The 27,559-nt window shown below is 38.4% G+C and overlaps 1 protein-coding gene across 2 annotated transcripts in view; it reads left to right on the forward strand.

The window, feature by feature from the left end:
- The first annotated feature begins 2,170 nt into the window (after positions 1-2,170).
- fancc (FA complementation group C) overlaps positions 2,171-27,559 on the forward strand; it is a 42,860-nt gene continuing 17,471 nt past the window's right edge. For both annotated transcript variants that reach the window (XM_041999009.1, XM_041999008.1), the window contains exons 1-8: positions 2,171-2,309; positions 6,579-6,822; positions 13,354-13,441; positions 13,543-13,637; positions 23,841-23,948; positions 24,026-24,090; positions 24,487-24,651; positions 25,682-25,835. In XM_041999009.1, the coding sequence (XP_041854943.1) occupies positions 6,619-6,822; positions 13,354-13,441; positions 13,543-13,637; positions 23,841-23,948; positions 24,026-24,090; positions 24,487-24,651; positions 25,682-25,835 (879 nt within the window). In that variant the 5' untranslated portion in view covers positions 2,171-2,309; positions 6,579-6,618. The remainder of the gene's footprint in view (positions 2,310-6,578; positions 6,823-13,353; positions 13,442-13,542; positions 13,638-23,840; positions 23,949-24,025; positions 24,091-24,486; positions 24,652-25,681; positions 25,836-27,559) is intronic.

Here is a 27,559-nt window from a genome sequence, read left to right on the forward strand (position 1 = left end):
CCTTAAAGGATCCAGTGAGACTAAATGAGTTTGATAGCGGATATGAGGCTATACACCTGCAAATTCAAGATTTAGTCAAACTTACATAAGACAAAATTTCAACAGTGGTGCTTATTCATTTTATGTCTTATACACTTTTGACTTTTATTCAGCATGTCAGCATTTAGTTTTTTTAAATCAAAAAGTGTGACTGGAATTTGAATCAGCGGCCCACTGGCACAGCTGCCCAGTTGGCGATGTCAGATTTCTGGCTGTGAGCAGGTCGCTACTCCAAGGATGAAAGCACACATGCAAACTCAGAAGCATACACAAAAGTATGAATGAGTTTCTAACCCACTGTGTGACAACCCATCTCTTAGCTCCGCAATAATCACAGAGAAGTACCACAACAAAAACTATATATCTAGTGTCCATATACACATCAGCAGCCACACATAAGCAAACACACACATGCATAAATGCACATATACTCACAAAAACATCAGTGTGTGGGTTTCCACTTTGGGCATCAAACCACATTCTCCCAAGTTTTTGCCATGTCCTTTTTTTCCCCTTCTCTTTCTCTTTTTGCGAGTACTGCCAGGGACCTGGCTCAAAACCCATATGCTGATGTTTTTACAAGACTTAAACACACACACACAAACACACAGCACCACACGTGGAGTGATCTATCCCTGGTTGACCTATATGCTGGCCCAGGCAGGATACCAGGGTGGAGCTGGCGGAGCTGGGAAATTATAAAGGTGGCAGGGGTTAACCCCTGCCACCTTTATAATATGAACTGCTGTTTACACTAGACATTGATGTGCATATTTCATATAATGGTACTCCAACATTAAATATGGCTTATTATGTACTGTCAGATGTGTAAAAGCAAGCTTAGGATTTATTATTTTCTGAGTATGAATTATTATAGTAACACAGATATCTGCACTCACAATTTCAGTTTTATTTGGGATGCAAGGCCACAATCCTAATGTATGAAAGAACAGTCACTGAAACTCACCATATGTCAACACACCTGTGCTCAAACTCCCCTGCTGTTCATGCACTAGCCCACAGGTTGTGGGGTTTCCCACCACAGATTTTGTGAAGTCTAATCTAGGCCCACAACACCGCTTTAAACACATCCTCCATCTAAAAGACTGCAATGTCTAACTGTAACAGTCTAAAATTGTGCACATATAGTGCAGTACAAACCGTGTGACCTGCACTCTTATTTTCAGCTGTATTCAAGTGGTAAGGCATGTATTAACAGTTACTTGACCACACACAGACACGCATACACACACATATATACTCACAAGAAGTGCATTCATCTGTGGAGTTCAAAAACTACTGAGATATAATCTCTTTCTCATACAGCCCCCCAATGCACATATGCACACATAGGTAAGTGCACAAATTTACACAAATGGCATTGCATATGTTAAACAACTGTTTCCTGATGCATTGTGCTCTAAGCTGCTCTGGGTCTGGCTGAAGCCTGGGTGATTTGTTAGTGTGAGCCATGCAACACGAAAAAGTTTGCTTTGCACTATAGAGGGACACATTTTAGGACCCCTGATATTCTGGTCATGGTATGCACTCTAGTTCCCTTTCTCAATGCTCACTCATAAAATGTTTGACAAAAATGCAGTCACTTGATGCGAACAAGAGAATACACACATTTAACAGTTAACATGTTTTCATATTATAAAGTTATTGCTCCTTTTAACTGTTCATTTGGTAATAAACAGATGACTTGTTTCTGTAACATTATGACAAAAGCGAAAATACAAAGGAAATCATTATATTATAATTTATCACTATTTGAAAGTCGCAATGACAAATTAAAATTTAAGGGACAGCATCTAAATCATCTCAAATGCTGAAATGTCTTTTTTGAATAACTGCAAAATATTGTATTATTAGAACATTATTTAAATAATTATAAACGTATTTTTTAAATAAATATTTGTTGGCTTGCACTTTTTTTGCATGCTGTATAAATGTGGAAGACCCTACTATCATAGTCTGCATTAAAAATTGCCACGTGAAGAACTTTTTTGTTTCTCTCCTTCTGTTCAACCAGATGACTCAGTTTCCCAGAAGGCAGCGCAGACCTGACGTTTACGTACGACGTGGATTTCAACCAATTGTCTTCTTTAATGCAAAGAATCCCGATAGAAGAGGGAAGTTCGGTTTCTTTACTGGGCGGACAGAACAAGTTGTTTTTTTTAAGGTCCATAAACGTAGTGACTAAATGACTGTAACTTATTTTTGCTCTCTGGATGTCTCACTTTGACATTTACGCGTCTCATTCAAACGTAAGTCCGAATTTAAAGCGTTTGTAGCTCACTTAATGACTGTGAAGTGAAGGCGCTAACAAGCTAACCATTAAGGCTAGACTATATTCTGACAAAGAAGGATTGATATTTGTTTAAACGTGCTGCACTCACGAAGTCGTGACACAGTTTGATACAGATTGATATACAACAGTTTGAGGTTGTGGTGTATCTTTACTTTGCACTGACAGGTTTTATTCATGTATAGCTACAGAGTGGAAGAAATACTGACCCCCTATGGTACAATATAGTTACTACACATCAAAATCATTAGCAAGGTGTAATTCTGGGAAAATCTGCCTATTGAATCATTCTTTCCTGATTTGTGCAAAATTTTTTAATGCATTTTATTGTTTTTTTTTATGTTATTGAGGGAATCATCGTGGCTCTAGGTGTGTGTTAAAGCTGTTGTGATAAGACAAGGATTAGCAAATGAAATACTGCTGAAGTTATTAAGGTTAAAGCACGAGAGTTCAGTTACACTTATTTCAGTTAATCAAGGGGATTTTAATTATTCACTTATTCTTTAACTTGGAGGTTTAAGCCCATTGATTGATTAAAGATGGATTTTATAGCGTTCTTCTTCAAAATGATCACCTTTAGGGGTACAGTTGACTAAACGTGACTTATGTCTTTCTTTTTAAAGGTGCAGTGTGTTAATAAATCAAAGTCTAATTACATAAAAATGAAATATATCATTAAAAACTGTGTTTTTGTTGGTATCTTTTCACTTTACCAAAAAGTAACTGCTATGTTTTTATTCACATTGAATTAGCCATTTATATCTTCTCACTGTGGGTCCACATACATTAGCAGCTGGCATATTTGTGCCACCATTTTTACTACAGTGTCTCTGAATGGACAAATAACTCTGTCAGAATCCTCTGACATTTAAAACTCAGTTCTGGCATTGTTTAATGAGTGCTAGGGCACGGCTTGAGATAAGTAACGCCTTAAATAAACAAAAAAATACAGTACACTTGTATACAATTTTGAAGTAGTTGTAGTGCAGTCATCGCTGCAGGTGAGACAACCAGATCCACTCGTAAATGAAAATATGTTTATGTTTGGAAGAATTTTAGCCACTGGCGGCCATCGTCTTTTCACAACTGTTCTTTACATTTGAAGTAATTGCTATGCCCATATGTACCACTAGATGTCAGTCATTCTTACACACTTGACCTTTTTAGGATTCAAAATATATTTATTTATAATGTATTGTTCCTTTTACTCTGTCATTTTAACAGAAAAAATTATTCGAAAACCATATTTTCTTTATTTCTGAACATTTCTGATATTTGCCGGGTGGTCATGATAACACAGCTACCTATACGCTTGCGGCTTTGCTAATGGCTCAGTTTTACTGCAAAAACACTTCGTTTTCAGATTTGGGTTTCACCTTATTGACACAAATAATTCTCTTAATGTATTTAATGAGTGAATATTACCATAAAACCTCTTCAGCTGATGCGTTATTGTTTTTGTAGAACACATTTTTATTACATTTTTTAATTTTATTAAAAAATTTTTGCTTAAAGAGGATTTCTCTAATAACATTTAACACATACACTCATTTTCAGTTGTTGCAAAAATAACACTTAGATTCATATTATGGTTGTATTTCTGTTTGCTTTCCTGAAAGAGTATGTGTGATATAGGCCAAACCCCCTAAATTTAAAATTTGACCATGGTGTCAAAATTTCAGAAAATTGTTCAATGAAACTTTCCCAATGTACATAATTTCATACTTGATAACATTTTGCTGATTAAGTCTTTCAATCACTTAGCTAAAAAAATGATAAAATTATTATTGAGGAATACAATTACACCTTTTTGGGGTCACAAACTGAAATGAAATGCTATTCAGAGATTTTTTTTTTTTTTTTTTTAGTACTGGGCAGGATCATTATATAACATCTTTGTCCAGAAACTCTAACAGACTTTGTATGTTATTATTTCTTTGCTCATCAAACCATGCAGAATATGTATAGGAAATTTATTTTTGACTTTAGTTTACTTAGCTGTTTTTTTTCTGTCTTGGGATTTAAAGGTAGAATAATACCTGGAATAATAACTTTTTTAATACTGGTAGAATAATACTTTTTAATACTTTTAAAATTATTTTTTCCCCCTTCATTTTAACAACCCAACACACATGTACCTCTCTAAAAAAAACAAAAAAAAACTATGCAACCTAGAGCTACAGATTGACATTACCAAGTCCGCAAACCAACAACTGTGCTCGCAGACTGAAAGATTTTAGCCCCATATGATGATGGCGATGAGCAGAAAAACATTCAAACAGAACTCCTATAACAAAGATGTTTAGAAACACATGGGTTGATCGCCCACGACAGATGCAGCTGCAAACACCAGCTTTCCTCACTGGAGCCGTAATTGGCATCTTTGATGATCTGCTACTGTGATCACTACCTGGAGGTGCCCTTTAGGATATGAGTCATACTCTTGGGTCCTCCCACAATAGCTGCACAACCTCTGGTGTCCAATGTTGCAAAATACAGATGATTATAGGGTGAAGGGTTTTGACAATCCTTGAAGTCTGTCCATGCACGAACATATGACTGTTTTGCATGAACAGTATTGTTTGTATTGGTCAGAACCGAGCTTTGAACAAACTGGAAAATTATTTTCAGTACACCCATACAATAGATAGCTAGCAGATTACAGCCAGTTATTTGCTGAATTTGAAAGAAATTTTAAGTAGTTACCATAACTGACTCTACATTTAATCCAAATCCTTGTTAATACAGTAACCCTAACCCTAAAAACGTGCAGAAGTAAATTTGCAGAAAGTGATGTTTAACTGATTTGATCATACTGAAATAATGTCAACAATCTTATAATTAGAACAGCACACTCAGTGAAACCCAAAGTCCACAAGATTAGTTTAGTAAATCTTGACAAAGATAATATTTGACCAGTCACATCTAGTTCCTGCTCCAAAATACGTTCAGCTAACACCAGGGCTGCTGACGGGTGTATGTTCTTGTACATATTTTTCTGTCTGTATGACATACCTTTCATTAACAATTTTGTGTAATCATCCCCAATTACATGTATGAACATGAGGGACAGTTGTGTTTGCATGCTTTAGTTTTATTTATTTATTTTTTATAAAACTCTGCTTTACTGAAAATTGAACCCCTAAGAGGCAAGTCAACAAGAGGTGTTTGTTCCTAATTTGGTCTGGCTTTTTTCCTTCCTGAAAATGAGTATTTGTATATTCACATCAGTGCGCCATAGGGGCTTTCCAGCAGAGATGATGGCAAGACATTAAACAAATCGTGTGTAACGAGGTGATCATAAAATACAACCCTGTGGTGTCCCACACAGACCTGTCATTATGGCAAAAAACAACAAATACACACACACACCAGTCTCAGGCTATATACGGACATGAAACACATCCACAAACACACACACACACATGCCCTTGGGATCTGCCCCCCACGTTTTTCTCTCCGTCTTCATAAAAATTGAAGAATGTACTGTTTATTTCTCAGTAGGCCTTCATGAATGTGTGGGAGAGGGCTTGTTTGCCTGGAGTTTTAGAGTTTGATCATTAAATTGTGGCAGTAAGAGGTTGAAATCACCAGATTAGCACAGTTTGCCTCATTTTATTTTCTTCTTTTTATTAATTCCACTTATTACATTAGCCACCTATGCTCTCATAGGAAGTTGTGGGTGATGTCAGTCACATGTTTAGATACTAAATACTGCTCAGCAGTTACATTAGCTAGCTGATTTTATTATCTGATGATGGTCTATTTACAGATATTTTTAGTAATTGGACCGTTTCATGTCTAAATTCAGTTTTCATTTCTTAATTTGTGTTTTGCATTTTTATTATGGAAAGTTATAAATGATTGTTCCCACATTTAAAAGGGCTTTTTTTTCAGTAGTAACTTTGCATGCATATAACCCGGCACTACTTTTACTCATGATCGATTTAAGTCCTCTTTTCTCTAAACATTTGCTAGCCCCATTTTGAGTTTTAATCTGTGAAACAGTTGAAGCAAACCTAGTGGAATAGTTTGAAACGGGTGACAGATATTAATCATATGACTCGTATGCTTCTGGGCATGGATGTGTGTCTTGTGTATGTTATTATGGGGGTATCTCATAAGTTTCTCCTCCAACTATGGATTTCTGACTTTTTCTTTTAAAAATGATGTAAATTTCTGTTTAATTCTTGCATTTAATAATGGTCTTATTGTTTATGTTTCCTAGGATTTCTTTCTTAAGTAAATTTGTCTGGACAAGGAGCCAGATGACTGAGTCGGAGCCAGCGAGCCAGCTCCAACAAACAGCAGAGCCGAATGTCCCGCTGAATGTCCAGGAGATGCAGTTCTGGCTGGACAAATCAGTGTCTTGGGGCCTGGCTGACAGTCCAGATGCTCAGAAAGACACCTGCCTTCACTTGAACAGACTGGGGAATTTCCTCTGTCAACTCCTTGTGTACATCAACCATATGGTAAGCAGATTTACCGAAAACTACTGCAAGCTCCTATTCCACAAAGTTCTTGTTTTGAAATTAATACATTTGGATAGTCCTGTTCATACACCATGTTAGGTGTCTATAAATTTTAATTTAATGTCCTTTATGCACTCCAGACTGTTTTTCCAAGTTCAGCACACTAGGTTCTTACTTAATTAAATACATTACAGCCCTTACACATTAAGCTGAACAGCAGCCACCTGATTAATGGTACACTAAATTAATTAATACGCAGTCTATTACAAATGCCTCAAACATCTACTCTCACTCTCCTTGAGCCAGCGTTTAAACAGTGAGTGGAGCAATGGTAGGGTTCTTCTAACAGAAGCTGCTCTGTGCAGTGCAGAGTCTGCGTATGTCTGGCTGGCAGCACTGCAATGTTGAGTTAGTCAGGTAATAGCCGCATCGGGACCTTGAGCACTAACCTAATGTATCCCCATATCAAGCCCAGCAAATCTGGGAAAGGGGCCGAGGACAAGAGGGCCGCAGTAGTGTGAGATTTCAGTATTACTCAGGTCATACGTCCTCGTTCTCCTGAAAACTTTATCCTGCTGCTTCTAATAACCTTTTTTTTTTCCTCAAGACATACTTCTTTCCTCACACACAGTTTTTCTGTGGTAGTCATCATGATAGTGCCTTTAATTTGTGGCCTCATCTCCACACTCCGTATGTTTTACTGTAACACTTAGGTAATTATTACTCAGTCTCAGTGTCTCTGTCCGAATTTGGTAACAACTAGTATATTTTCATAGATCAAGTATTGACTGGCAGATATTTTTCTCTGTCTGCTCCTATTTCTATTAGCATTTCTGTGGGTGTACGTCATGCAGAGGTGTCAGTGTGTGGAATGATGTAGCAGATACAAGGAAAGATACAAAGAAACAGAAAGGTATACAATAATTGGGTTGAAATCCTTTATTACTGGCACTGGACTCATAAAAGACCATCTGAGGATAGCCTGCTTCTTGGCAGCATTTTGCATTCTTTGATGACTTTACAACTTTCCTGTGGTTTATGGCCCAAGATGAGAAATCCTATTGTTAATTTCCAAGTTTATACTTGGTGAGAACAGTGGAAGATGTTTTCTTAGTGTTGCCTTAAGCAACTAAATGGTTACAGTGTAGGAAATGTGCTTTTTTTTACTTACATTTTTCTGTTTGTTCTACAACTGGAGTTAAGGCCCATCTATGTTCCCTTATATATGAAAATAGGTATATCTGTTTCAAACGTCATTCGTCACTGTCCATACTTATATGCGTCTTGAAAGTTGTCATAGTTGTTAAGTCACTTCATCCGCTAGTGTGCAGTTCAGAGTTCTGTGTTTTGACATCAGTTTCAGACGCCGTTAAAAACATGCCCGACACATTCACACATCTTTTCTTCAAAAGCTCCTGCCATATTTACAATTGTTGTCCTTGTCGTCTTCCTCCTCTTCTTCTTCCTGTTCTCTTCTTGTCTGGTTTGTTTGTTTCACTGGTTGCCTGTTGGCTACGCTTCCCCCATGGTTTCTGGTGGTATTGCTCTGTTTTCTGCATAAAGTGACGGTTCTGCAAGACCTCCGAAAACCGACCAAATTACATGTGTAAACGATGCATGAGATATCCATCTTCTGCGTTGAGCATAAATGGCTCTTTAGAATGGAATAACTAGCTTACAAATTTTACTGCATCCATGAAGTACTGAGTTGTTTCTGTGAAACAGAGCCTGTGCAAAAATGTTCGCTGTCCCTGAAATGTTAAATCTTAATTTATTTATTTATTGTTTATAATTATTTATCAGGAGTGTTTTTTTTTAATTTTATCTTAACATGAGAGCTGTTGCCTTAATTTCGATGTACCCTGTGCAATTACAGTGAAGTGGATTCTTCTGATTCTGAAAAATTGTCTACTATTATATTTACTACTCTGTTTTATCTGGCATAAACATAGTTGTTCCACAGACAACAAGAGATCTTTTTCCGAACTAGCCTAAAAAACACAAAAGCCCGGAAAGCTGTGATAACTGGCTAGCGGCTATTGTTAGCTGCTCCTTCACAATGTGACGGCGGATAGACATAAAGACATTTATTCAGTCCTTATGCTACTAGCTTCACCTCGTATCTTTTTCTAGCCTTGACACTGAGGGTGTCAATATAACTGTATGAAATTTTGGATAACATCTCAAAAAACCAATGGAGGAAACTTCATACTATAAAAACAAGTTTCACACCTAAACACTTAAACAAACTTATGATGCAGGGTTTGTTTTCACCAGCAATATGGATAATTTTGCCACTAGAGCTTCTAACTTAAAAGCTAATGTCCACAATGATTGGCAAAAAATAAAATAAAAATACAATGGCTTGGCCTCGGCCTCACTCTGATTGCATTTCAGTAATATCATGGAAAGACGTGCTACCTCAACATTACCTTTATTGCGTATAAACTTGTACCATTAGGCTCCTAAATTCATACATAATCACTCATGTCTGTCTTAGATGTCTGTCTCTTATCAAAACAAGATACATGGCCTGAAAACCCATTCATAAATAGCAGGTAGGGCTTTGATTCTGACAGTGCGCTGGTAGTCAGTCATTATGACTTTGTTTTGTGATGGGACATTCTTATGAGCATTTTTACAATCACAGACCATCGAACAATTTTTACTGTAAATGAACAAACCTTTTCTGTTGCATCTACAGCACACATGCATACAAACACACACACAAACCACTTATTAAGAACTGTTGGACTAACGGGAAGACCATGTGGTGAGGACTGTGTCAGAGACACCATTGGTGTGGGCCATAGTGTGGGGGTATTTAGCTAAGTGCTTCTTGGCCGATTACCATTATGCTTCCCAATAATGGTGATCTCATCATCTTGAATGAATCAAGTAAGTCTGTTTCCTCAACAGTCTGATGCTTTTAAAAAGCGAAGGCTTGATTTTTTTTTCCCCCTTTCCTTTCCAGTGGTACAGTTCTTTCTATGTGTGCTCTGGTAGTTTCTGATAAAATGAACTCCACTATTGCTTATCAGTTTTCTCTGTTTCAACAGTGTTACATTTTCTTTTACAATATTTTTTACCCAAGTGATAACACTTGACTGATTAAATGTCTGTTTCAGTGTATATGCTGTAAAATATAGACATACTATTGAGCTTATTGAGGTCCTGTAAAAAGAAGACGGCACAGATGCTGCACTAAAAAGTGACAAGGAAACATGTTGTTTTTCACAACTTTGATGCCACAACTGTGACTCCAAAGCCCTTATACAAACCAAACTGAACCATTCCTAGCAGTGACCTGGAGCCCTCAATCATGGACATGGTGTCACTGAAGCTTCTGTACTGTTTCTTTTATCACATCAAACTTTTTATACATTTTTTATTTTGTAAACAAACACATAAAAACAATAAACATGAAGACCTTTTGATGAGTATATAACATCAGGGAGAGAAAAAAAAGAATATGTGCTTAAAAAGACTGGAAGAGACTTCCAGTTGTGAAAAGAGTGAGCAGAGTAAAAGGGAGACCACAAGAGTATTAATAACAATAATCGTAATAATAATAACAGTAATAACAGCAGTTTAACCAAAGTTTACCTGAAGTCCAATCTAATAGAGATGTATGCAGTCAATTTTTGCCAATTCAACAATCACATGTGTATGTATTCTCAAATTAAAAGTAATTTTTTCCATAATAAACACACCTTGCACAATATCAATCAATGATCTTCACCAGGTACGGTACTTCCTTTTTCAGCCATTTATTTGTTATGGACTTATTATTTGTCACCAAAAATATTCTTAACAACTTTTTATCTTTGTTCCTCCATTCAAATTCCTCCAGATCATCTAGATGCAAAAAAATTGAAGTTTAAAGTAATTTTAGTTGAAAAAACAGTCTCTAGGATTTGGTGTAGTTTTAACCAAACTGGGAGCATAACAGGGCAACTCTGGAATATATGAAAGTTATTTGCCTTCTCTTCCACAACATCTCCAACAGGCTGTCTGATTTGAACACATTTTCTTATGATATAGGGTGACAAAGAAATGGATGGCGTTCTTCCATGTGAATTCTCTTCAAAGCGGAGAATTTGTTGTTTGAAGATTTCTGCCCATTTCTCCGATGTAATTGTGACGTTGCCCTCTGCTTTTTGATTTAACATCAAGTGTATTTTCTTTAAGTGATTGAAGACACAGGTATAACTTTGAAATCACCTTTTTGCAAAGGTCATCTTCATTAACTTTTACAAATATCTGTAGTATTACATTTACTTATTAATATTTTGTGTATTCCTTTCCCAATATTGTCTCTTATTTGCAGGTACATTATTTGAAATGGTCCTGATTTTGTGGGCAAAATTTATCTTTGAGTTCTTGGACACTGTACCTAACTGTACCTTGACTTATGAGTGAATAGTATGTTGTAAGTCCTAAGGATGTCCATTCCTTAAATGTATGATCATGTCTATTAGGTATAAATCTCATCATAGAAAACTTCTTTCCACTTCAAAATAACCAGAGAAGAAAATCAGATGAAATTCCAGGGGACCCAGCTTTGCACTGCACTCAAACATGCTGTCTATACATGAAGCTGTGAAGCTCACAGTGTTTGATGATTTGTATGCGAAGAAACCTTTTTGAAAACAAAATTATTAGATTTATGAGGTTAAAGGTAATTATTTGTGTGTAAAATATTAATTTTGTGCGTTTTTTTACATACATATATGCATACATACATTTTTTGTGTGTAATTTCTAGATATTTGTGTGTTGCATTTGAACATACATTTGCAAGTGCCCAAAGTTACACACAAAAAGGTTTACAAACCATGTGTTACATATACAACTAGCCAACGTTGCACACAAATTAGTTTACACAGTTTGAAAATCATTTATTGCACACACAATGATACTGACTCAATTTTTCTCTCTATATGAAATAATCTGATAGAGACCACAAGAGCAGAAGTTAATCATATGTAGTATATGAAAGCAAGAATATTTATATTATCATTACTGTTACACTATTTACTGTTAGGTCTTGTTTACTTATTTTACAATGAGGCCTATACAACTATTTACATGTCGCAGCAGGGTTCCAGACTAACTTTTTTTACAAGGAGCACAGTGGCCCCCAACTTAAATTTTTAGGATCGCAAGCAGAAAATTTAGGGGCGCACACTGAAATAGTCTTGCATAGCAAACATTCACATTTCCTCTCATTTTCACTATATTAGTGATAAATACTTGAACAATAAATTTAGAAATTACAGTGTTTACAGTTCACATTTTTTTGCATTCGACATCACATTAAAAAAACATCTTACTGGCTGCACTAATACAAAACAAGTAGACATAGAACTTGTCAAACCAAATCAGATTTGATGATTTGATTTTCACTTTGTAGTCGAAGCAGAACGGCATCTTTGTCCCCATCATCCCCCACAGGACATGGTTTGACTTGTCCATGTAGTTCCTGGCAATAAACAGCTTCAGGGGCTGATAGTCCTCTCCAGCCGCTGTTCCCAACTCCTCAGTAAGAAAAGTAGCTATTGGCTGTCCTAAAAGTCACTAGAAGTTGCTAATTAGCATAATCAGCCTAGTACATATAGTTGTAATGGATGCTGCCATAAAGAGGGATGTCGTTGGAAAGGCAAAAATTGATAAAAAAGACAACCTAAAAATGTTTAGAACAGCAAAAATAAATAAAATAACAATTCTGTCTATATTTTCTTTATTTTTCACTTCAGATTTTTAAGTGTATTTTGTTTTTTTTTAATTAGGAGTCTGGAGCATGTCACACCACTTTTAACTTTTTAAATATTTTTGTCCACACTCTTTATTAATATACATTACTATCTGACAGTAAGCCAGCGCAGGATCCTCCAGCAGCAGCTTTGTACGTTTCATTTTCAGCCTGGTCATGAAACAGAGGTGAACGTCATCTGCTCTGAATACAGCTGGGAGCTGCTGCGAGAAGACATTGTATGAGTGCTTTTGGACGGGGGAGGGCTCTGTGCAGTACTCCCTCCTCATTGGGAAGAGTAAACTACCTTCACTCACGTCAGTCTCCAATAATACCAGAAAAAGTCGCTAGATTTGTTGTTAGTCGCTTTTTTTTATTTTAAGTTGCTAGAGGAGTCTGAAAATTCGCTAAATATAGTGACAAAGTCGCTAAGTTGGCAACACAGAAATAATAAATGCCCCCAAGACCCGCCTCTTTCCACACATAAGCCAATCAGTCACAGTGGTCGTTCCCCTAGGCACTTTTTAGAATGCGTAAAGTATGCAACAACTAGCATATTTCATTCTTTGCCTAAATACACTCGGCATTATATAATGATTGGTCATTTAATCCAATGATGGCATTTCACACTTTAACATATATTTTAGCTCTATTTCTGTTATGTTTTAGTCAAATCATGTGCTGGGGGATATTTTAAGTTTTATTAAAGAATTCAGACATGCATAGTATTAAATCCGTTTTTCCTTTTATGTAATTCTTTTCTTTTCTGTATTTTAGAGCTCCACAACAGAAACCTTGAAGAAGCTGCCATTTTTAGGCCAGCTTTTGGGTCGGCTGTGCTGGAACCCCTATGTCACTGCAGGAGGTGAGTGCATCCTCTGAACACCTCATTATAAGTGATTTTATTTATTTATTTAGCTAATGACATAATGTGTAATGTGTTTTATGCTGGCACTTTTTCTACAGATACAAGCAGAGGGCTCCTTCTCCAGTGTCTGTTAGGACTGTATTCAGAACATCCAAGCAGTGCTGTAGAAAGAAAAGCCAACCAGTGGATTCAGGTATGAACTGAGTTTTCTAACAGCCTTTTGAACTTAGGTTGGGTAAAAGTTAAATGTATTTTAGAACTTGTGGATTATTCCTGTGTTAGTACTTGATTAGTTCTTTTTTTTACTTGAAACTGAAGCATATAAAAAAATATAGCAGAAAATTTGAATATATTAACATTTTTTAAATGTAAAAAACAATTTAAAAAAACTTATGAAAGGAAAAATATTTTCCTTTAATCCCAGAGGGAAATTGTAATTAAATAAAAATTTTTTTTACCTACTTCTGCTACATATAATCTTCTTTTTTTAAAGAATATTAGTAGAATGTTCTTAATTTGTGTCATAAATTTAGTGATTATTTGAGAAAACTGCAATAAAGTTATAAGGTAACTTTTTTCTATGTCTAAGGCCATATGAAATCCGTTTTAAGTTTTTCTAGAGTCCGTTCTTTTTCTTTCTTTCTTTATTTTTCAAATTCTGTGTTTTCCATTTTCCCCCTGACTTTTCTGTTTAATGGGTTTAATTTTATTTATTTGTTTTTTCCCAGGACAATGTGTGTAATCAAGTGGTCGGTCTATAAAATTACCACAAATTCAAAAGGAAAATGTCCTGAATATCTTTTTTTATTTAATTAAAAAATGTCCACAATGCAGAAATCTTTGGGCCCTGCATGTGTTATCATTTTAAGAAGGTGACAGCTGAAGCAGAGGTACAGTTTTAGTGTTTTTTTAGTATTTATAGGTCACTGAACAAGATTGCACAAATATTTGTGGACAAAATTTTATGAAACCTTGTGGAAAATGGGACAAGATAGATTCTTTTGTCATTTGATCACTCTCCTTGAAACTGTTTTGGTGGATGATGTCACCTTCCCAGCGCTGTTTCAATTTTGAGTATCCTTTAATTAGACATGTAATGGCTTATTTTCCCAAGTTGACCCAAATTTTCTGAAGTTTTAATGAAATGTCTGTTACATGAGTTTGTCAAAATATCTCTGGACTAAAGTACAACAGCACTCTTTTGTCTTCTTTCAAGTAGAGACAGTAGAATTACATAATGCCCAGTCAGTGCAAATAAACAAACAAAAAAGAAACACAGCACACAAAGAGAAAAAAACGTAAGCCAGAAAATGTAGAAACAAAAAATCAAACTGTCCTGTTTATTGGTAACATGTTGGTTGCAGTTCAGTAATAATGAATTTTTTTCTAAATGTTCCCCATCATTTTCCCATCATTTTTAGATAGCCAATTAGCCGTTTATGTCCTGAATTTTTCTGGACTGACTTGACATAAAGATTACTTGGCAATTACACACCATTCTTTTAACAATTACTAGAAAGAAAGAATCTTTCTTTGACTGCCTTTCGGCTGCTGAAGAGAATTTCTGTCTGATTTAGTTTTAATAGGAGTTTGCTTGCCAGCTCTCTGTCTTTCCCCTCCAATTGGACATGGATGATGAATGAAGTACATTGTGTGTCTGAGTCTTTTTGCCTCGAACTGTATAACATATTTTAAAACCAAATAATTAAAAGTGACTGTTTCACTGCCTCTTGTCACCAGAGAAGGATCGGCCTTTATATTACAATTTTCTGATGCTGCTTACTGTGTGTTCTGAAGGCACACACACAAAGGAGGGAAGAGAACAGAGGAAGAAAAGATTCTGAAGCATTCAACTTTGAGAGGGTTCACACAGATGGCTCACGATAAACTATGTGGAACCTTCACATTTATGCCAGATTAACTATGTGTTTGTATTCCTTTGTTTAATTTCTCATCTAATAAAATGTCTTGCTAATTAAAACAGTGCCTTGAAAGTAAACCTGAAATTTGCCAGATGGTCTTTGACCTGTAAGAGGGGAAGTGGAGTGCATGTGTGCACGGTGGTGTTTGCATCTGTGTATGTGAGTTTCTACATTGACATATGTTTTGTATATGATGAGGTTGCAAAATGTGCATGAAAGTATGGAATATGGGATCGTGAAAATATTGTTGTTTTAATTGTTTAGACTTAATTATAATTAGGATATAGCTGCTCAGTTTAATAGTTTCTGATGACTGTTACTCAAACACTTTGATGGACTGGTGGTTTGAAGTGGACATCAAAAGCAAACTAATTTTACATAAGAAACTGAAGCACTCAAAGCGCAGACCTCCGCCAAGCCATTGTCATTTTTTTTTCAATTTATTTTTTTTGCCAATGATTGTGGGCATTATTTTTTACTTAGGGCTAATTTTGCCCATAGAGCTTCTATCTCCCTATAGTAAAGCATCCTTTAAATTTTTTTGGGATCCATGCAGTGATCCAGATCATCTTAGGGCCGAGGCCATCTAATCACTTCTTCCTTATTCCATTACTGATATTTTCTGAAAATTAAATCAAATCTGGCCATAAATTTTTGAGTTATGTTGCTAACAGTCAGACAGATAAACCAATGCCGCCAAATACATGACCTCCACCTTGGTGGAAGTAAAAAAAAACAAACAAAAAAACTACATAATTAAGTAGTTCACTAACAAATTAATAGTTGTTACAGGCATGTTTTATTTATTTATTTATTTATTTATTATATTAAATGTCAAATAAAACACCCATCAGCATTTAGCTTTGTGCTAGAGGTCTTTTCAACACTAGATTGTATGCTAATTGGGTATGTTAATTGTGGTTTACATAGCAGAACTTGGAAGTAGAATTGGGTTCACTGGGGCTGTTTGTGTGAATATGATCTACATTTATTTTATGCTATAGTAGGGCATTTGTTGAAGGGGTCTAAAGCGCTCAAGTGCAGATTTTCTTCTTTGTCCTTCTCTTGTCCTTTAAGGACCCTAACACTAACCACAAATTATGTTAATGGTGGGAAGCATAAAATACCTTTTTACCACAACTTAGACCATCTGCCAGGGGAGTAGGGATGATGTGTGGTTTTAGACCAGAGATTGTCTGTCATTCTCTCTCACTGTCTGTGCATTGGGTTGCCTGTACTGGAATGCAGACTGCAGCCTGTTTTCTGTTAGCCCCATCTGATCTTGCTCCCTAGCATTGTTTTCTTGCTCCAGTAATATCACACTCGAGTATTTGACAATAAATGGCAACTAAATACTGTGTTTTTTGAAAGTTTGTGCATGTGTTTCAATGTGGTTTTTAAGAATTTCTCCAGATATATTTGTTTTTCAGCTACCATATGTGCTGTAAACAGCTACATGTATTTTTCTCATCAGATTTAGGTAGAACAGAGAGTTTTTGCCTTTTTCTCTGTTGCGTGTTTGCTTGAGCACTCTGTCTCCATCTCCTCTCCACATCTAAGTGTTTTCACAGGGTTTGATGAAATCTGGGTACAGCCTCATATAGCTGCAGGGTATGTGAGATAGTCGTTAACTCAATTGGTCTGTTTCTCAACATCCTGTACAAACAGAGGGACCACACATTGCTGCAGTAACATGGCAAGTTCTTTTAGGAGATGACAGATAAGTAAAGTATGAGATTGTAATATTAGAAGGCCAGAGGACAGGACTGTATGAGAGCATAATCTTTAAACTTTATCTTTAGTGACTCATACATGGTGAACCATACGTTTTTAATTATTTCTAGCGTTTCTGTTTTTGTTTATTTTCTTATTCTTCTTAAATGTTACGCCTGGCTGAAAAATGTCTTATGGTGAAGTAGGATATTTTTTTCCTTACATCCTCCCCCTTATTTGTTAACCTCAGTTCTCAGAGTAACATGAGTGAGTGTCTCACTATGGGAATGCTCTAGGCAGGACCTTATCAGAAGCTCAAATTGCTCTCCAGCCAGGATTGCCTGGGGCATGCCTGTCAGTGCCAGGGAGGGCAGAGGCCCTTCCCCTATATAAGGGGCTGGCACTTCACAGGCAGGTCAGTCAAAACACTTCCTCGCTACGAATGAGCAAGGAGCATAGACTAGCGAGGCGGTCACTCACACTACTTGTTTACACAGCAACGTTTTAATGCAAAACTTTTTCTTTTGTTTCATTTTTGAAAAAAAAAAAAAGACAATTACACAACATTGGAATAAAACCAAGGGGCTGCACGGTGGTGTGGTGGTTAGCACCGCAGCCTCACAGCAAGAAGGTCGCCGGTTCGAATCTCAGCTGGGGGTAGGTTCGGACCTAGAGGGTGGTGGCCTTTCTGTGTGGAGTTTGCATGTTCTCCCCGTGTATGCGTGGGTTCTCTCCGGGTTCTCCGGCTTCCTCCCACCGTCCAAAGACATGCATGTTAGGTTAATTGGACACTCTAAAATTCTCCCTAGGAGTGAGTGTGCGTGTGAATGGTAGTTTGTCTCTATCTGTGTTGGCCCTGCGACAGACTGGTGACCTGTCCAGGGTGTACCCTGCCTCTCACCTGTTAAAATGCTGGGACAGGCTCCAGTTCACCCGCGACCCGAAATGGAATAAGCGGTCAAGATAATGGATGGATGGAATAAAACCAGAGACGATGTAGTGCACATGCCAGGCCTCTAGTGGGCAGTGAAACTTTGCAACGTCACACCCATGTGTATTCTCATAAGACTGGAAAACGCAACAACAGAAATGTTGTGCAAATCGCTAATTATCTGGTAACTTTGCTGACGGCATAAATGCCCTACAAGAAACAGGTTTTGCTTCAACAGACCAAATAAATTAAAAAGATGCAGCAGCACAAACACAATGTGGAGCTCCGTTTGTTTCTATCCATATATAGCTTGCACCGGCCAAGGTGTATGTAACCGCTGCTGTTCCTCAGACAGGAGTGGCAGAGAATTGAAGGACACCCAAGTCGATTGAGGAACAAGACCCCAACACTTAAGGCAAGAAAGCAGGTTTGGGGAGCATGTTCACCCTTTCATCCCCTGCAGAGAACTTTGTACATGCTGGATAAACTGAGAGCGAATGAAGTTCTTTGATGAGCATATTGAAGATTTGATCAGCTCTGACATGACTGATAACTCAGATACTTTAAGGTTTTTTCAGTCATTTAAGAACCGTCTTAATGAAAAAAAAAAAGATTATTTTCTTCGTCTTCTTGACATTCTTCCCATTCTTTTTGTCACCATATTACACCTAATGAATTTTATGCTAATGACACTCAACTGTAAATATTGATAAAACCCAAAGATGCTTTGCAAAGATCACAGCTTCTCTTTATGATTTTAAATCCCATTTAGTCCACAGATTCCTTAGATTTATTGATAAGTTGGAGGTCACCTTGTTTGATCCCCCAAATTCTTTCATTCCTGTTGTGTCTAATCTTTGCAGTCTTAAAAATGATATCATCCAGACTACTTGGATTTTAGGAGTAATATATATAACTAAGCCTCAGTTTTGTTATAAAAATTAAACATGTTGTTCAGCATTATTTTTTTCCCAGCTTTGTACAATATAAAAAACAGAATTTTTTTCTAGTTGCCGATTCACAAAAACGTATGTATGCTTTTGTCAATTCTTGCCTTGAGTACTATAATTCCCCATACATGGCTATCAAACAAGGCTCCCTCTACCAATTTCAGCTGATTCAAAATGCTGCAGCTGCACTCATTACGAAAATCTTACAGTTTACATTTAGCATTACACAAACATTTAGTGGGATGTCAGTGTGTTTACAATTAGTATTTTAGATCTAACAGTTTTGATTTGAGTTACATTTTGAAGCACTTTGTTTTAAAATTTAAGCATGCGGGGGGAAATTAGAATTGTCACACTGTTTTAAATGGTTGCTTACATTGTTTTTAAGTAATAGTCAAACTTATATTTTGGTCTGTGATGGACTAGTGACCATCCAGGTTTTATTCTAACTCGGTTATATGGTGCCATCTGTCCGTCCGTCCATCCATCCATCCATCCAGTCATCCATTCAGTCATTCATTTAGTCATTCATTCATGTATTGTCTGCCGCTTATCTGGAGTTGGGTTGCAGGGACAACTGCCTAAGCTGGGAAACCCAAACTTCCCTCTCCCCGGCCACATTCACCAGCTTGTCCAGGGTATCCCGAGGCATTCCTAGGCCAGCCCAGAGATTTAGTCCTTACAATTTATCCTGGGTCTTCACTGGGGTCTCCTCCCGGTGGGATGCGCCCGGAACACCTCACCAGAGAGGCATCCATGAGGCATTCTGACGAGATGCCTGGGCCACCTCACCTGGCTCTTCTCAATGCGGAGAAACAGCGACTCCACTCTGAGCCCCTTCTGGATCACCGAACTTCTCACCCTATCTCTCAGAGCTAGCCCAGTGACCCTGTGGAGAAAACTCATTTCGGCCGCTTGTATTCGCGATCTTGTTCTTTCGGTCACTACCCAAAGCTCGTGACCATAGCTGAGGGTAGGAACGTAGTTCAACCGGTAAATTGAGAGCTTTGCCTTTTGGCTCAGCTCTTTTTTCACCACAACAGGCCGATGCAGAGTCCGCATCACTGCAGACGTTGCACCGATCCGCCTGTCGATCTCCCGCTCCATCCTTCCCTCACTCGTGAACAACACCCCGAGGTACCTGAACTCTACTTGGGGCAGGACCTCATTCCCGACCAGGAAAAAGCAATCCACCCTTTTCCAGATGAGGACCACGGTCTCGGATTTGGAGGTGCTGATTCTCATGCCACCCCCTTCACACTTGGCTGCGAATCACTCCAGCAAGAGCTGAAGATCGCGGCCCAATGAAGCCAACAGAACCACATCATCCGCAAAGAGCAGAGACCCAATCCTGAGGCCACCAAACCAGATTCCCTCAACGCCTCGGCTGCAACTAGAAATTCTGTCCATAAAAGTTATGAACAGAATCTGAAACAAAGGGCAGCCTTTGCGGAGTCCAACCCTCACTGTAAATGAATCTGATTTATTGCTGGCAATGCGGACCAAGCTCTGGCACCGGTCGTACAGGGACCAGATAGCACATGAGGTCCGGTGCTCCATGCTCCCAGAGCACCCTTCACAAGAGTCCCCGATGGACATGGTTGAACGCCTTGTCCGGGTATACAAAGCACATGTAGACTGGTTGAGGAAACTCCCATGCCACCTCCAAGACCCTGAAGAGGGTGTTGAGCTGGTCCACTGTTCCACAACCAGGACAGAAACCACACTGCTCCTACAAAATTCAAGGTTTGACTACCCAACGGGCCCTCCTCTCCATGACCCCTGAATAGGGGAACTGACCCCAATGTCCACGCAATGCTGCTGTGGCTTGTCAGCTAAGACAATCCTACAGCATCCAGAGCCTTAAGGAACCTTGGGCGGACCTCATCCACTACTAGGGCCCTGCCACTGAGGAGCTTTTTAGCCACCTCAGCGAACTCAGCCCCAGAGATAGGAGAGCCAATGCCAGGGTCCCCTAGACTCTACTTTCTCATCGGAAGACGTGTTGGTGGGATTGAGGAGGTCTTCGAAGTATTCGCTGCACCGAATGACAATGTCCCGAGTCGAGGTCAGCAGCCCCTCATCCCCACTGTACACAGTGATGATGGAGCACTGCTTTCCCCTCCTGAGCCACCGGATGGTGGACCAGAATCTCCTAGAAGCCATCCAGAAGTCATGCTCCATGGCCTCTTCGAACTGCTCCCACACCCGGGTTTTTGCCTTAGCAACCGCCAAAGCCGCTTCCCGCTTAGCCTGATGATACCCATCAGCTGGTTACGGAGTCCCACAGGCCAAAATGGCCCGAAAGAACTTGTTCTTCAGCTTGACGGCATCCCTCACTGCTGGTGTCTACTAACGAGTTCGGGAATTACTGCTTACTACTAATCTTACAGCCACAGTTCCAGTTGGCCACTCTTACAACAGAGACATGGAACACAGCCCACTCTGACTCAATGTCCCCCACCCCACCCGGGACATGGTTGTAGCTCTGCCGGAGATGAGAGTTGAAATTCTTTTTTGACAGGGGACTCTGCCAGACATTCCCAACATGTGGCCGCAAGTCTGATGATACGACTACAAAGTCGATCATTGTACTGCGGCCTAGAGTGTCCTGGTGCCAAATGCACATGTAGACACTCATATGCCTGAACATGGTGTTCGTTATGGACAAGCCGTGACGAGCACAAAAGTCCATCAACAAAACACCACTCGGATTCAGATCAGGGGGGCCATTCCTCCCAATCACACCCTGCCAGGTCTCACTGTCATTGCCGACATGACCATTGAAGTCCCCCAGCAGGAGTGCTCTCAAACACTGCTTCCAAGGACTCCAAAAAGGGTGGATACTCTGAACTGCTGTTCGGTGCGTAAGCACAAACAACAGGACCCCCCCACATCCCCCACCCCACCTGAAGGCGGAGGGAGGCTACCCATCGGGGTAAACCCCAACGTACAGACACCAAGTCGGGGGGCAATGAGTATGCCCACACCTTCTTGTTTCCTCTTACTGGGAGCAACTCAAGAATGGAAGAGGGTCCAGCACTTCTCAAGGACAGTGGTTCCAGAACCCAAGCCGTGCGTTGAGGTGAGTCCAACTATATCTAGCCGGAACCGCTTAACCTTGCGCACCCACCTCAGGCTCGTTCCCTGCCAGAAAGGTGACGTTCCATGTCCCTAGAGCTAACTTCTACCGCTGAGGATCAAACTGCCAGGGTCCCCTCCTTCGGCTGCCGCCGAGCTCACACGGCACCATGGTGCCATTTAAAGGGAGGGATAAAAGCAACTTATAGTGCACATTTCTGTTATGTATGCTTTCAATACACCAGGCTTAAGTACAGTTTCCTTTAATGCATTTTTTTCTTGGATCAGTCTTTGTTTCTGCGCTGTTATCCCTCATTTTCATCATCCCTTTTTTTAATGCCTGCTGTTTTGACCATCTGAGGCTATACTTTAATCTTTCATTGGTTTTGGGAGAATTCAATCATGGCCTTGTAATTGTTAACAGAGACCCATCAAAAATAACTCAAGTCTTTGCCTTTCTTTCCCTCTTTTTTTTTTCTTGTATCCTCTGTTTTAATTTTAGATTTATGGAGGGATCATTTCTAAGGCAGCAGCCTCTCCCCAAACCCAACTCAGATGCTTTCCTCTGTAAGAAAGATGGCTTCTGACCTAAAGTATTTGCCATCCATCTATCCATCTGCCCTTCATCTCATTTCTTTGGCAACCACACCCTATTTTCCCTGCTCCCATGCAGTCGTTACAGTGCATTCCAGTTTTTCTGATAGTTCTTCCAACCACTCTTCCTTGCCTCTCATTCCCCCATGCCCACTGTACCTCCTTACCAACTGTGGTTTGAGTGTGATTGGTTTTGTATGCACTCAATATGCAGGATTTTAGAGCTCTCAGATGGTAGTAATTGGGGTTGTTTTGTAAGATTGTGTGGAGGGTTAGCATCCTTGCGTGCTGTAGAGCCTGGCCAAAGAAACCACACAGTTCCACCAACAGTTCTGCAGCCCTCCTCTTCCTTGGGTTTAGTTTTCCCCTATACACTTAATTTTCAAATGTGTCTCATGCTGTGTTTATCGCTTTATTCCCTGTAGAGTTTCATTTGTCTGTAATTTCAAAGGGTTTTTTTTTTTTTTTTTTTTTTTTTTTTTTTTTATAAAGTCTGCTTAGTTGTGTGGATGCTTTGATTGTTTTTAGTGTGTGCTGAAGATGTGAGGCCTTGACCGTTTCTCTTGGATCCCACTACCCAGCTTGTACTAGCAAGTAGACGTGGTGGAGGGGATAGTTTCAGGCTTGATTCAAACCCCAGTCTGACGTTTTAGGTTTTTGGGCTTTCACTGAATTTCTGACTGAACTCTTATACAGAAAATTCTTCTATTCACTGATGAGAAAAATTCATTTTTGTAGCTTTTTAAACTGAGAAGTGTTTTGAGAACCACTCTTGTCACATTTTAACTTGAGTGTGAGTGTGAGTATTTTCTTCCTCTTTGTTCCTTCATTATGATGACTAACATTTTTCACAGATGGGAATTGACTAAGTTTATTAGTGTAGTTTATCAGTCTATGATGAGGCCCCTTTTAAAAAAAATTCTTGTAAAAAAACAGAAAAAAAACTAAAGCCCCTCTGTACCAAAGAATGTTAATTTCTGAAGTTGCTCATATGCTCTCCATACATTCTCACTTACTGGAATACCTTTTCTCTGCTCATGTGTTTTAAATGATGTGACACCAGCAGAGTCATCTCGTGTTCCAGTAACCAATTAGCTTTGATGTAATGAATCTGGAAGTTTAGTTAGGTTGCATTAAAGTCTTATTAACTGTATGTGCTTAAAGCGCCAGCACTGCTACGTAATGTATTTCTTGCTCTTCCACAGAAGGTTTTATGCCAGCTTGCTACAGAAGAAGATGATTTTGGCACCCAGACACTAATAAATCACATGGGTGTACCAGCTAAAGAGTACCATCTCAAATTGCTGAAAAAGGTATTGTCTTATTATTGCTGTTGCACACATTGGTACTGAAGGTTTTTGCAGCACCATGTTTTGTGTCTAAACTTTAGATGGTGGCACGTCTGCAGGAAAACATTGGAAAGACTTTGTGCTCTCAGAGCTGCATAGACAAAAGGTAAGCAGAAATAACAATAAAAAAGAAATAGTGGCACAGAAGTTACAGAAATGCAGTAATTAATTAAACCTTAATCCTGACAGTTGAACAGTGACACATCTTTGAAGCATATCCTCACTTTAGGAAGATTGAAAATAAAAAATGTTGCATAATCAGTGATCTGTATAGTCTGTATAGAAGTATAGTAAACACAAACATTACCATAATGTTATTTTCCTTAAAAGCATAATTCTTTTTCAGAGTAATTAGTAGATTTGATGCACGTGCACCATTTACTTTGAAAAGACCAGTGAACAGTAGACCTTAAAGGAAGGCTGGTTTTATTTATTTTTCTCTATAGTCATCATGATTAAAAATTTCTTTTGTTTTTAACAAACAGTTAATTATTCCACACAGGTGTTCATGTGACAGTATTCTGGCTATATCAGAGGTTTGTGCCCCCCTTGCCACTTGTCCTGAGGCTTCTCCTCTCATTGGTGCCTTGATGCAACAGCCAACGACGTGCATCAGAGAAACTCTGAGTGACGACTTCCTTGGTGCACTGAGCTTGGCTCATTCAAGGTAGGGGAAAATCTGCTGCTTGTATAGTGATTATCAGTTGTGCTACACCATTTATTTGGAGTGACTGAACTCGAAATTTGAAATTTATGCACTACAGAGTAGGGCTGCAACGATTAGTCGACGTTGTCGACAATAGTCGACAATAAAAATAGTCGACAACGAATTTAGCCGTCGACTATTGTCGGCAAAAAAAAAAACAACTACAGAGTGAGATATCGTCTTCTAATCCTATCTCTGCTGAGAGTTGCACACTGCACATGCGCAAAGGGGAAAAAAATATAGAGTGAGACATCGTCTTCTTTTTTTTATCTCTGCTGAGAGTTGCACATGCGCAATAAAGTCCGCCAAGGGAAAAATTATGGCGGTCCAGGGAGGAAAACCGCGGCGGAGAACGTTAAAAGTCTGGGATAACTTCACGTTAAACTTACAAAATAAATTAAATACATGTGAGAATGTGAGCGGACCTTGTGTACCACGGAAGTACGTCTGCAATGCTCGAACATTTAAAGAGGAGGCACGTCGGACTTACTTAACAACCTCATGCAAGATTTCAAAGCTGAAAGTGAAATAAGATCCATTTATAATAATCATGAGATACATAATCCGATTGGTCGACTAGTCGTTTTAATAGTCGGTGACTAATCGACCATCAGAATAGTCATTAGTTGCAGCTCTACTACAGAGTGGCCTCAAACACTTCTGAAATAATATAAAAAGTTAATGTAACTATTTTCAGCTTATTCTCCCACAATGGTACTTGTTATATTTTATAGTTGCAAAAATGATAGATTGTGTGAAATTTTGTCAATAGCGGTGATAAAAATGCCTGTCTAAAATATCAGTTTACTGCTTATTGTAGGACAAACTATCATTTCCTCTGTAGTAAGTTAGGGATGCATAGTGATCATATGCAGAAATGTAAGCTATGAGGTGTATAATAACATAGAAAAATTATAATGTGAGATGTATAATAATGTGGTAAAAATGTATTTTGATTAGTCAAGGTTTATTTTATTTAACTTTTTTACAGCTTTGGCTTGCCATTGGAGGAGCAGACCAAAATCTCTCTGTGGTATCACAGTATGCCCAGCCTGGAGGAGGCTGTTATCGGTGTGCTGGATTCTGTGACAGACATAGGGTCAACACCACAGATGCTTGAGCGGCAAATAACAAAATCACTGTTGGTGGGTAATTAAAAAAAATCTCAAACTCGTAAATTAATCCGTTTTAAATGTAACTGTATTTACTCTGGAATGAGTGTTTTGATTAATGAAAATTCCACTTTTTTCAGAGAGCTGAAATTGTAATCAAATGTGCTTTTAAATGGTATGAAAAATATTAAATATTTGTGACAATGTTGAGCCACCAATGAAAACTTATGATTTGCTTTTATCTTGACAGACTTGGAAAGCAATGTGTAGAAAATTGTTTTCTGTGGCAATTTCAGCAGTTTTACTGCTGCATGATTTGGCAGCATATGAAACTGATGATAAAATGATGATATACTGCTGCAGTTAAATGAGTTAGTTATGTACAAAGTATGACTCATCTGCCTCACATTAGTAATTATTGCACTCATCCATATGTTTCGCTCCACTTTGAACAGCTTTGTAAACTGTGAAACCAAACCATTGCTCTACACACACACACACACACATGTATATGTATAGATGTAGATATAAGTTTTTTTTGGAAACCTCTTATTCCTGTTTTTTCCTCTGTGGGTCTTTATTAACTGTTTTAGCCTGGCTAACACCACTTTTTTCTGCATCCAGTTCACATAATTTGGCAAGCTTTATGTCATATCTCACATCATTTAGCCTTGTGCTATATAGCCTTTACTTTGCTGGGTAGGTTGCGTCTTTAGATGCTTCTCCTTCCATATAACGGAAGCAATTCAAAGGTCAGAATTGATTTTTGGTTTTAAGGTTGCTGGGACTGATTATGGAGGAAGATATCATTGTTATTGCAATACGGTCAAAGAGGGGGAGTTACTGTCTGCCCCACAATAGCAGAGTGTTTGAGAGATCAGTTTAGCCCCAAAGAGAAGTAAGGATACCAGTGAAATCATTTAATGTGTCCCTAAAATAAGACAATCCAAGAAAACTGAATAAAAAAAAACCCAACATAAATTCCACTGAATGGCAATACAGCAATGTGAATCTAGCCCTTTTCAGAAAGAAAATGTGTTTTTGGCATATTTTGATGCCAAACATCTGTACACTGCTATAAATTTTCTTTATTGCATATTATGAATGGCATCTCCCTTTAGTCACAATAAATGTTAGTGAAACTTAAGCAGGAAACAGTTTTGCTCCAATTGACTTGAGTTAAGTTTGTCAGTTGTGTCGCTCTTATTTTCCCCAGAGTGATGGTCCACTTGACCTGTACGTATAAGGGTAGTAATGTAAACTTTCTGAGCTGAAGACCCTTTCTTACAAATGAAGATTGGAACACACTGCTGTGGGTTACTAACAACATATGTACAAAAATATACCCAGCTTATGCCTGTGCTTGACAGTGTCATCTTTAGTTTGTTAGTTAATTTGTCAGAAAACTTAAGATCTTTAACTGTTGGCTGTCTTTTTTTACCCCATCGTGGTTTGATAAGTGTATGGGCATATTAAGGAAACTCTGGGCAAATTGTTAATTTGAAGTTGTTTTTACATCTTTTAAATTCAAACAACAAACAATGTAATCTTATTTTCCCCAGGGATATCCAAACCTTTCCATACAACTGTATTTATCTACTTTTCCATCTCTTGAATGACCTCTGATTTTATCACCTTTTTGGGTCACACACACTTATATTCATGCATTATCTCACACATACTTGCCACGCTTTTGTTTAGGATATTACATCTGCTTTCGAGTGTCTGCTGTTAAGAAGGGAGGTTTTGGTTTCAAG

This window comes from Melanotaenia boesemani, chromosome 11 (assembly GCF_017639745.1).
Source record: "Melanotaenia boesemani isolate fMelBoe1 chromosome 11, fMelBoe1.pri, whole genome shotgun sequence".
In the NCBI taxonomy this organism is placed as follows: domain Eukaryota; kingdom Metazoa; phylum Chordata; class Actinopteri; order Atheriniformes; family Melanotaeniidae; genus Melanotaenia; species Melanotaenia boesemani.